The sequence below is a fragment of the Ptychodera flava genome, chromosome 14 (assembly GCF_041260155.1).
Source record: "Ptychodera flava strain L36383 chromosome 14, AS_Pfla_20210202, whole genome shotgun sequence".
Taxonomy (NCBI): domain Eukaryota; kingdom Metazoa; phylum Hemichordata; class Enteropneusta; family Ptychoderidae; genus Ptychodera; species Ptychodera flava.
In genome coordinates, this window is record NC_091941.1 from 39,150,586 (window position 1) to 39,162,787 (window position 12,202).

General features: G+C 36.5%; 2 protein-coding genes across 2 annotated transcripts in view; one reads left to right on the forward strand and one right to left on the reverse strand.

Annotated features, from left to right (window-relative positions):
• LOC139150436 (large ribosomal subunit protein mL49-like) overlaps positions 1 to 11,033 on the forward strand; it is a 35,275-nt gene extending 24,242 nt beyond the window's left edge. The window contains exons 2-5 of the mRNA XM_070722811.1: positions 3,320 to 3,401; positions 6,085 to 6,265; positions 7,917 to 8,044; positions 10,742 to 11,033. Coding sequence (XP_070578912.1) covers positions 3,324 to 3,401; positions 6,085 to 6,265; positions 7,917 to 8,044; positions 10,742 to 10,888 — 534 coding nt within the window. The 5' untranslated portion in view covers positions 3,320 to 3,323 and the 3' untranslated portion in view covers positions 10,889 to 11,033. The remainder of the gene's footprint in view (positions 1 to 3,319; positions 3,402 to 6,084; positions 6,266 to 7,916; positions 8,045 to 10,741) is intronic.
• On the reverse strand, positions 791 to 3,364 carry LOC139150437 (ubiquitin-like FUBI-ribosomal protein eS30 fusion protein). The gene is given in 5 exon segments (XM_070722812.1): positions 791 to 1,010; positions 1,349 to 1,404; positions 1,836 to 1,956; positions 2,458 to 2,566; positions 3,210 to 3,364. Coding segments are annotated over 5 exon segments (531 nt in total). The 5' UTR covers positions 3,326 to 3,364; the 3' UTR covers positions 791 to 881.
• Positions 11,034 to 12,202: the final 1,169 nt, after the last annotated feature.

Below are 12,202 nucleotides of genomic sequence, written 5' to 3' on the forward strand. Positions count from 1 at the left end.
ACTGGTCAAATTTTCTACTTACTTTAGAACAACTTTTTGGTAAATGGGGATACAGGCAGGTTACATTTCAATTAGATTGAAGTTGATGTCAAAGCCTTTTGAAAATTACCCTCTAGGAAAAGTGTGTCAAGTGCAGAAGCTGGGTACCAGTCTAAGAAAGGAAAGAACACCCCTCCCCAATAAAGTGCAGTATTGCAGCCACCTAACCCTTTATGGCATCATTGTATCGTGTTTCAGAGTCTGTACGGAGTACCAAGAAAAGACACTCAAAGCCACTTGAGGTACTTTTCTTTATCAAACATTAGTTGTGGCAAGGAAGCATTGGCAAGTTCCATGTGGTACAAAAGGTTATCCAGTCAACATAACTGGCATTTTTGGAAGTTCAACAAAGACTTGTTATTCAAAGGCCTGCAAGCGTCTAAGGCAATGAAATTGTTTTTAAAGCAAATTACGAGATGGCTGAGACACATAATGGAAATATGTCAAAGAAAGTTGTACACATTTCCTGTGAATATAATCACACTCTAGATTTTTTTTTCACCAGTGACACAAGATTTCAGATGATCAGATGGGCTCTCTCACTTGTTGGGAGTGTCTGTGAGAACTGCTTGTGATCAACTTCTGTTCTGACCCTCAGTACAGTGATGAGTCTGGATGAATTTCCGTTATGCTATTATGAAAATATTTTAATACCATGATGATATGAAACTTCCAAATCAAGGGCATGATTTGCACGCTGTTTTTTTAATCTCCTAATTTATTAAAGAATGAGTCAGGAGTCATGCACATGTACCTCAGCAAAACATTCAACATGTTTTATTTTACAAGTTTTCTTATGATGTCATTACAGAAATATATGGCAGGTAAATAAGTAAACATATTTATGCAGAGTTGGAGTTGGGACCCCGCCTCTTTCCAAATGTGGGAACAACATTGACAAAGCGGCGGTTATACTGCATGCGACGCTTGGCACGTCCCGTCTTCTTCTTTTTCTTTTCTTGCTTATCAACCTGTTTGGTGAAAAGATACCATGGATGAGTTGCAAAGCTCTTCAATTTCATTAAAATTGAAGTTACCGATATTATCATCAGACATTATCATTTTCCAAGTTGTAATTCACTGTCACACACAAGCTATTTACAATTTTACCAAACTATTTCTGGCAGGGGATGACAGGATTCTTAAAGGCTGTGTAATCCGGTCATAATTTTTCAACTGTGTCCATAAAGATACATCATACCTCAGCACCCTGCACTCATATTAGTGAAAGGACCAATCTTAGCAAATTCTGTTTATTTTAAGAAAAAGGACACAATTTGATCCAAATAAAGAACTAGTGATTCCCTACCTTTGGTGTCTGTCCCTTGACCTTACCAGCACGGGCCAATGAACCGTGTACTTTACCTGTAAAATGATGAATAATATGTCTAAAAACTGATGATCTGCACATTGGTATATCCATATAGAGTTCCTCAACATGCAACACACTATGTGCTTTTTTGTCCTCATATGTGTGAATAATGTGTTCATTGTACAAGTTACTTGACAGAGTACAGCTATCATCACAAAATCATAAATCAGCCTTTACCCTAGCGAAGCTGTACAAAGACTTATGTTTCATAGAGAACGTAAAAAATACCAGCCCTTGACTTATCAGAAAAATGGAAATAGGTATAACTGCCCTAACTTAGAGTGGTTCATGAATCTAATGATCTATATTCAGTCACTCTCATGGACATGTAAATTTACACATCCTGCACAATTCACATTCTTCTGCTGGGTATGTTAGTGTTTAATAGAAACTGTACTGAACACAAAAGTTGAATGATGCTTACCTCCAAGAAGTGGGACAGCTAGATCAATGGTAGAAAGTTCATTGATGCCGCACTGTGAAATGGTTTCTTCATTGTCAAGAGGTCGACCACCATACATCAGAAGCTGGTCTGACACAGGATCCTTCAGCATCAGCAAGACGTATCTACAAAGTAATCAATGAAACTGCTGTTAAATGTTGAGTCACTGTTGACAACTACAACTTTGATGCTTGCAGTGAAAGTCATATGCAAAACTGCTAAATAACAAAGTTTACATTTTGACCATTCAAATGGCTGAAGGAGAAAACACTGATAAACACAAGGTCAACACTGTCCCTTGGTTATCTTTCTGTTTGTAATCCACACAAAAGATGATTCAACTGATTTTTAATAAGTTGTTCTTCTTAGTTTAATTCTCCAATCATCTTACTGAGGTCTCCCCCCCACCCCACCCCCAGCGTGCTACATTATAGCAATCACATAGAGAGCCAATTGGACCGCAAACATGTTATTGGAGTTCCCAAACCAAACAATCTAGAATCCAAAACCTAAACAAAAATTCTGGGAAATGGATGACTAGCAAACTGTTATTCAAGTGGCCTTCACACTCCTTCGATGAAGGTATGGCTTCATATATTACAACTCAAAAATGAACATTAATGCAACAAACCTTTAGTTCATGGATGGACTCTTCCCCAGTCACCTCAAGGGTGTGGGTCTTCTGGCCACGGACAAAAAGTTGCATATTGCTTCTGAAGAAAAGAAAAAAGTTTTAAGTAATGGTTGCAGAGATCCAAAAAATAAAGTACACTGTGACATTTGTATGACAGTTTTCGGCTTTTTTTAAAAATCATATCCAGTTAAACGGTGTACGCAAAGCGATGTAACCATGTTAAACATTTTATCTTTTGCATGATAATATGGATTACAGTGCTAGGTCTGCCATGATATTGATTACATTGGTATAATCTATGTATGAGTGTTGCCAAATTGATGAGCTAAATTTAGGGTATGTTAAAATGTGTTGTCAACCAATGTTACATTGTTGCGCAGAGATACGTTACGCGTGTTACACAAAACTGAGGGAAGTGACTGTTCTTCCACCTATGAACAGTCATTATATGAACCATCAGAGGGGGAAATGTACAACCAGCGGAGCGCAGTCCTGTATTTCCAATCCATAGAGTCTGTTCATGGAGGTACCATGGTCTGTGCACGTCACATGTGCTCAACATTTCTACTCGGGATTTTTCCACCTATGGTAATGATCATTCCTTTGAGACTTTGATATGTAGTACCTAAACAACTCAGAACGCGTTCCTCATCGCCAGTGGATCGGTATATTTTGAGAGGAGGCTATTTTGAGCGATCTTATACACTCGCTTGTTACTTTACCTTGTGCAATACCAATATGGCGGTCTGAAAAGATCATTTACGCAGTACAACTGCGCAACCACAGTGCTTTGCGATACTTTATCGAGTTCAGAGTTCAAATTGAGAAACGACACCATGACAAATCTTCTCTGTCGAAGGGTTTGCGGCTACGTCAGGCGCAGTTGGCAATTAAGTTCATTTTTTTCTGAAAAAGTAAGTAGCTGAATACACTGAAGCCATAACAACTTCCCTTGCAGGCACAGAACCGCGTGCACACATAAAATATTGCCGAATGGTGGCGCTAATCTCTATGCAACGCTGAGGCACCACACACATGGATTGGTTTTGTCAAAAGACAGTTCCATATAATCTTTTGCATTGTACCTGTGTTAGGGCTGCATTTTAAAAACATTTAGTCACTGTGGCTAAAAGAACCTAATTTTTATTACTAAGCCACAAGCAAATTTCATTAGCCACAGTTTTTGTACAATTTATGTGGCAGTGGCACTGATAATGGACTGATGATGGATTTTACCTTCTGCATCAGACTTTGGAAGACCAAGTGATTTATAAGACAGTGTAGTTGTGGTAAACCATATACCTAAATCTGGATTATCAGGCATCTTCTGGGGATCCAACACACAGAAGGAACCCATTTACAATCAGGAAACCATGTCTGGAAATTATGTACAATATCCTCAAACTTGGGCCAAATTTCTTTTTGCCAATTGTGAACTTTATCCAAAAACTATTAGCCACATTTGATTTCAATTAGCATTGGCAAATGTGTCAAATAGGCAGCGCTAACACAGTGTACCGATGGAAGCTGTAATGATTTTAAGCATCGCAACTGCATTGATATTTTGTACAGTAATATTGTTCACAGTCTTTCACAAGCAGCTGAAATTTAAATAGAGTATTCCTCACTCAAGTTCAAAGGCTGGCTGGCAGCTCATGATAATATGATGAAGCAGGATGTAATGGAGATACCTCAATGGTCTACGTTGGTTTTTGTAAATGAAAACAAGGTCATAGTTTTGTAGATAATGCATCTAGTGCTAGAGCTCATTTTAAATATGCTTTGTGTTAATGTAAGAATTATCATATACCTACATTCACGTGCCTGTGTAAAGCTATGGGAGAAAGCGCCCTCAGATCCGTGCATTTTTTTTACGTATCACGCCCCGGCCCGGTGCCCAAATATGGGCAATCGCGTGCATTTCTGAACTATCTCGATTCTGGTTACTATGCGCGTTGCTATCCGCAAACGTTCCATTCGTACACAAAGCCAGCGCGAGATTTGGAAAACGTCTGCTCGCTCAGATCGTAGTTGCGCGTGGCGACAGTGGAGCCGCGCCGGTGACATCGGCTTTTATTTCTAAATTCTAGTGAAATCCTGTGTATACTAAGTGCGTGCCTGTTCAGTATAAATTACAAGAAACTGACATCACGCTTTTATCCTTCTTACACCTCGATTTCAGCCTTGATCTCTGTTTGTCACGTAATAGTACGCATATTGCTTTGCGCGTTCTGGAATTCTGCAGGTAAACAAATGACGTCATTATGTATGTCAATCCGCGACGGGAAGCGGCCATCGTATTTATGAAAAACTGACACAAATTGCGATGAATTTTTGATATCGCACGCATTTTTATCTCCTAAACAATGTTGAATATTATGTAAACTACATATTTATCATTCCATAAGGTATATGATAAAACCTTTACGGCCCTGATACGGCTTTTGCGGCCCTTGGTCGTACGGCGTACGGGCCCTCGCACGCTCAGGCCCTTCCGCCGTACGACCTCGGGCCGCAAAAGCCGTATCAGGGCCGTAAAGTAAGAATAACAGAAACCTACAGCCAGGGCAGATACTGTTGCCTCAGAGTATTAATAAATTGTATAGAATGTCATTCAGTTTTTAGGTAGCTTCAAGTTTTGTGCCTCTTGCAAATACAGTAGGAGGATCCACTAGTCAAAAAGACATATCCAATATGTTGCAACAAACTAGCAATGAATATACAAAGTCCAATAAAGCTTTTGACAAAGACTGAGGCATGATCACTGCCAACATAAAAGATTACGTACACAAATGGGAACGGAAATAAAGTAACATTCAGTATTACACATATAACTACAGTAAACTGAGACGATACAGAACAAACAGTAGATGAAATAACAAACAAATTTATTTTCTGTACGACCCATTAAAACAACAGATCTCAAGGAAAGACTTTTGAAACACTTGGCAGAGCTGGAAAGAGACATTACACTGAGGAATTTATTCCCAGTGTCACCAATCATTGCATACAAGAGTAAAAAATAAATTAAGCAAACAAAAGAAGGCATCTGTGTTTTCTTAGAAATAATTAGTATTTTAGAATGATGTAAACATCCTGGAGCAAATTTATGTTTTCGAACATCAAAAGAAATTTAATGAAAGTTATGAACTTCATGTATGGAGCTCTTTCAATCTTATAGCACTGTAACTCTCTTAGTGTTGACAAATAGAAAAAAATGGGTATATACCAGCTAGGTTTTCATTGAATTTATTGATTACCGTAAATAAAGTACCGGTACTGCCGGTAACAGGCTATAACTGTAATTTTATAATACAATTGTCCTCTTTAGAGAAGTGATACATTTCCTATGTACTTTTAACAGAAACACCACAAACCCAACTGTATTGTCATGTGTGGATTCAATTACTCTCAAGTGTTTATATATTGTTCAATCACTCATAAGCCACCATTAATGCTACCAGCAAGCCAGCTGTGGCTTGGCATACATCCTCAAAGCATCCCTCACTATTCTCATTTGGGATGAGCTAGTTCAAAGATTACAACACATCATCATCCAAACTTACTGTATCGTTTACACATTTAAATCTTTCACAGCAAGTATGTGCCTGTTCAACAAGAGCAGCTACAGGATTTGATCAACATGATAGCTACACTGATGTACTAGAATCTAAGGAAGATTTCAAGTATGTAGAACGTCTTTTGCCTCAGCTCCAAGTTCCTTCACCTCCGAAGCATTCAGAGTATCCAACACCATCAGGATGGATGCCTCCAAAAGGTAGATATAGAGTAATGAAGGTAGTTTGCCTAGATGACAGATGAATGACTGAATACCCTAATTTGGAATTGAATTATGTAGCAAGTTGGTGGTAGCTTTTTGCCTGTTGGAGTTGTAATCAAACTTTTCAAAAGGTACCATCGTTCAAGAAATGAGCAGGTATGTCATGATCTAACACTCATCTTTGATGTTTTGAGTACCAAACTGGTTAATGGAAAGGACCTCAGGTTTTACATATGTCTGTCTTTCTGTATACATTTAAGAAACCTTTTACAATTCCTTTCTGATCTACTCCTTGTGGGTGCTCATTTTAAAGCTCTTGGTGTAAGAAATGTTTTAGTTTTTAGAAAATCAAAAATTTCATTTTTCTCCATAAGGTTAACACAGGGATTTTGAATTTTAAATATTGGTAAATCTTGGGTTATTTGTTTCTCTAGTACCAAAGTTTACACGTTGACCCCCAATATTTATTCTTGATTTTTGAAAGTGCAAGGTTGAAAGTTTCTTTGTGGAAAGTTTGAGTAAAAGTTTTAACTCTTTCACTTTTGTTTGTTTTACCCTAGTTGAATGTAGTACTAGATACCACACAAATTTTACCCTAGTTGAATGTAGTACTAGATACCACACAAATTACAATAACGTACACTGTATTCTATTTCATTTTTGCCATAGATGTTTATTTATAAGGAACAAGTTATATTTAGCTCTCATATTTGCCCCAGTAGAACTGACCTATTTTCTTAAAAGTAGCAAGTAATAACTCAATGATTACTTTTCTAGATACATGAAATGCTAATTTTGTGTCAGAGGAGATGTTTAGTTTGCAGAGCACTGTTTAAAGAGTGGTGGTTGCTCAAAGGTCGCTAGGGACCCCTACGACCGATATAAACACTGTATCCAAGCTACATTGGCGATTGATGAAAGTTAAAACATGTTGGTCTTAATGTACATCGTAAAATTTAAATGTTGCAGCTATGTTGACATGATGCATCTATATATAGTGCATGAAATACATTGTTTGTAAACAAGAAAGTTGAACATGCGCAGTTCTGACGACCACTTCCCTTTAAGCCAAATTGTAGCACTGGTCTTACAGATGTCCTCTCTGACTCAAAAAAATAGTACATAGTGAGAATTCTTTATATGCATGGTACAGGGCAGTCTCAAATGACTTTAAAGGAATTTGTTAATGTTGAAATGGTTAAAGTTGGCGTGTATTGCTCATGTAACAGGGGCTTCAAAATTTTGAACTGCTTGTGTCATGCATCATAAACTTAATTGTGTATCTTGTTAGTTGTTTTCGATTTAAAACTGAACTCTGTATCTAAATTGATATTTGTAATTTTATTAATCACATTCTGGTACTCTTCTATTCCACACATTTTAATTATATGTTTTATCAACTTGTGTGGTATTTCTTTTATAGTACACACTTATTGGTTTCATATTCACCAATGTCATTATTTCATTAAAAAAAAGATTGATGTAAAAAGATGGATGAAAAGTTAAAGTCTTGTTGTTTGACACAAATTCATTTGAGAAAAAAAATAAGAATATTCATGAAGGCATAGTATAAAAATATCTGACATGTTATTTAACATTGTCTGTTCCCAACTATTTCACTTACTTTAATTAAATTTTTATTCTCCAGACAAATCCACAAAACTCCCATATTTTGTGAAGAGAACACGGCTGCATAACTGGCCAGTATATACTCTCATAAAGAATGGCGGAACCAGACAATTGACTGTTGTCAGAAAAATAGAAGGAGACATTTGGGTGAGTGTTATCTGGGCTATTCTTCATTATAAACAACTAGCTATTTCTGGACAACAAGAATGCATCACAAAATTGTCCAATGTACAGCAAACTTTCCTGTTAGGATGGATATAACTGATTAAGCTACTGATTGAATTAAAAAAGATTAAATTTGCTCACTTGAATAGTATGCCCAAATTAATGCAGAAATTAATAAACATTATGAGCATGTTTCATGTAAAAAACATCTAAATTACTTCCACTGGTTGTACCTATGGAATGTTGATACAAGAAGTGAAATGAACTGAGGTCAATTTATGTACAGTGGTAGATTTCAATATTTTCGAAATTTCCCATATATCTTTTGGGATAGAATAACAAATTATGTTATGTCCTCAACTATTAAAAGTACTGATGAAAATAATTCTGTTACTTGGTTTGGTAATCATGTCGGAGTACACACCTTGAGTCTCCATTTCTTTATGAGAAATGCTATTACTTTACCTAACTTTACAAAGGATTTATATGCAGACATGTACACAGCATGGTCAGATTCATGTCAAAACTGTTTTAGGGAGTTCAAAAATTGTGATGTTTCTGTATGTCTAATATTTCATTCATTGACATTTTTGAGTTCAAAAATTGTGATGTTTCTGTATGTCTAATATTTCATTCATTGACATTTTTGAGTTCAAAAATTGTGATGTTTCTGTATGTCTAATATTTCATTCATTGACATTTGATTGACATTTTGCACACGATGCATGACATTTCTCAGACCTAACATCACAGTTGACAGTTGATTTTTGTATGAAGGAAATATTCTCAAGTGAACCATAACATAGATGTCAGTCACTTGTTTTGAAATTGTAAATGTGTTTCTGGCTATCCAGTGAGCTATATATGGAAAGAAGATCATCTGTGCTCTCGCTGTCGCTCGTAACTTTCGTAAATTACGAAAAAAAATGAAAATTTACGAAAAAAAATGAATGCCCGATCGGCCATTTACGAACGATTTTGTTATTTTTGAAGCCTGATTTTCGGTCAAGATTTTAAATTCCGGGGAAATACTGTCATATATCGTCTTTCAAAACCTACGCTGCCCCTATCATCAGCGCATCGACACATGGTGATAGCTAGCTTTGGACTTTGACCTGTAATAACATGAGCATGCGCGAAAAGGTTTCAAGATCCCCGGGTCTTGTAATCTCTATAGAGGTGTGTCATGCATTACCACCCCATTACGGTAGTTTCGAGACACCCCAAACACTCACATGCTGTCAACTTTCCGAGTGGACTGTTGAAGCGGATCGAGGGAAGCGGGCAGTTACAAATACTTTGGATTGATAGTATCCAGTTGGGAAAGAAAGTTGGGCATAAAAACGGCAACTGATATGAAAAAAATACGAAACAATGAAACCGCCGAGCTAGAAGAGATCAAGAACAGTCAGCCTGAAAGACAGTCGAACTACAGCAGAACTGCAGTCCGGGCCGCGCATGGTTGAACATGTACTGCACAGTGTTTTTCTGTGCATGGAGGTGGAAGCGAGCCGGAAATCTTAGATGTCATAGATTTGTCATTTGACGATCTGCAAATTGAATTTTTCAGTCAGCTTGCCAATTTTAATAGGTTTCCTTCAAAATATTTTACAAGAAACTGTCTCAGCAAATGTTATGAATACTGATAGTTTTCTATGATCCAGAGAAAATGCTGTGCACAGTCCCATGACCAAAAAGTTTATCCAGACAAAAAAATAAATGACGATCATCTGCAGCGTTTTAAAAGTATAACTGTCTCTAAGAAAACATTAGCAGGATCACCAGTCTCAGTTTGCGTACTTAAATTTGATTGAGATGAGACAAAATTTGTGCGAAACCACAGACTGCCAAATGTTCTGATCAGTGGTTGTTTAAAAAGAATTTAGAGATGAACATGGCATAATGACTGCAGCTATAGAGGCACCACCTAGTACCTATGGATGACGTGCATACTTTCAAAGTAACAGAGCTTTCCAAATATGAAAAACAGGGGACAGATTTCTAGCATCTAAAACTTGTGCAAACACTGATAATATTGATAATATTAATGACCGCTTCATAAATTAATATATATAATCATCAACCACTGACTACACACACAAAGGGAGTTATGATTTGTGTCACAATATACTTGAACATGTTATGTTGTGTAATAAAGATAGAGTAATTGAATAACATTCATTGGCCGTTGACCAAAATTACACACTTTATTGAGACAAGGAGAAATTTCAATGTTACAAGCATTCATGACCCATGATGTACTGTGTTATTCAATAAATCTTTTGAAAATGCATATCAAAATATGAGTGTTTCATTGTCAAAAAAACTAAAAGGGATTTTTCATTTTCTTTTGTCTTTAATGAAATCATTCATCATTTCTATCCCCTTAAAATCATCTATTGAGTACCAGAAGTGCTTGTTGAAAGTTGGTGGGTTCAGAATAACATAATTTGTGCTTACTAATATTTTTTTAACCCAATTCGTAAATTTACTAACAATTTCGAAAGGCCAGGAGAGCACAGATCATTGACACTCCATATATGTACATATTAATATCAATGTATGTGTATCAAGAAAACAATTTGTTAAAACATGCTAACAACACAAAATGATGAGGCAAACAATATTTATTTAGTCTGAAATTTATCAAATTTGTATTCTATTCTTATCAATTTACAGGCACTGGAAAAAGATCTACGGCAGCATTTGGAAAGTATTGTTGGCCATACAATAGCCTCCCATGTCAATGAAGTAGGCATGTTCATACACTACAAAGGAATTTATGAGAATGAAGTGAAGGAATGGTTGAAAGAAAAGGGACTTTGACATATGGAATTTAAATGCATTGTTTGTTTGGAGAGTTAGATTCTGACAAAATCATATTTACTTTTTAATTTGTTTGTACATAAACAACAGGCTGTACTGTCATCAAAATGTCAAAGAATGTAATAAAGTGAAATTGATAAAAGAAGCATTGTGAAAGTGAAATTATTGTTTCATTCACAGTTAAATCAACCCACCCTTTTGACTCCCCAGCCACTTCAAAGACACCACTATAAAATTCAATTTCTGGCAAGCATCCAATTTCAAAGATGACTTTAACCAATCAGGCTATATTGAAATCAAAAACATTTCATGAGATATTTGAATATTTGTATTTCAGAAGAATTTTCATTCATTTATGTTTCAAACATTTTCTCAGAAACAGCACGTCAAATAACCTTGGTTTTAGCTTCTTTTTGAATGACTTTGTGGAGATTTATTCAAATCATAGTATAATCTGTAGTGATTTCTCCCTTAGTTAAACAAATCTTGTATCTGATGTCCTAAAACAATCTGATTTACAGATCCCAAAGGTTACCTTAGGTCAGGTGCTTCAAGATGATTCAGTTTGTGTCGCTCCGACGTGACCAGAAACTTCACCATCATATAGTCTTGATAGGTGGAGACCAGCAGTGTTCATGTAGGGTGTACCCAACTTTGGCGTATAATGAAATTACTTTGGCGTTTTAAAGTCAAAATGTCAAAATCAAAAGTGTCAAAATGATTAGGAGACAATGAGTCGAAGAAGTTCAATCTGCAGGTAGTAAACTTTTTATTTAGGAAACACTTAGACTGTTAACTGCCCCTTGCACTTTTTCTGCCTCTTATTGGTGTAGTTTCTTGCATATATGACAGTGTGGGAAATCGCAAGCGTAGTGACGAAGGTGTGAGCTGGGCATTCCAAGTGTTGTAACTGAACTCTGAGGAAATGATTGACAGGTGAAGCGGGTCGTAGGTCAGCTGTCAGTTCCTCCATGCTTGTACCAACGCAACATGGCGACAGTAAAGGAGCTTTACTATGGCAAAGCCTTGGAGAGCCTTTGATCTTCGCTCTGCAAAGACTTTCAGAGACAAGTTATTGACGGTTATGCTGCTGGAAAAGATGTCTGTCGTATGTGCGAGATACTACACCAATAAGAGACAGAAAAGGCACAAGGGACTGTCAACAGTCTTGGAAACATGGTATTGGATATGTTCCCATGATAGACAATTGTAATTTTCTCATAAATTTATGGTCCAAGTCTTAGAATAAAAACTTATTTAGTCAATGTGATGTAGTAGAGTATTTTCAACTGTTTTTTTCTGACTTCAATGTTG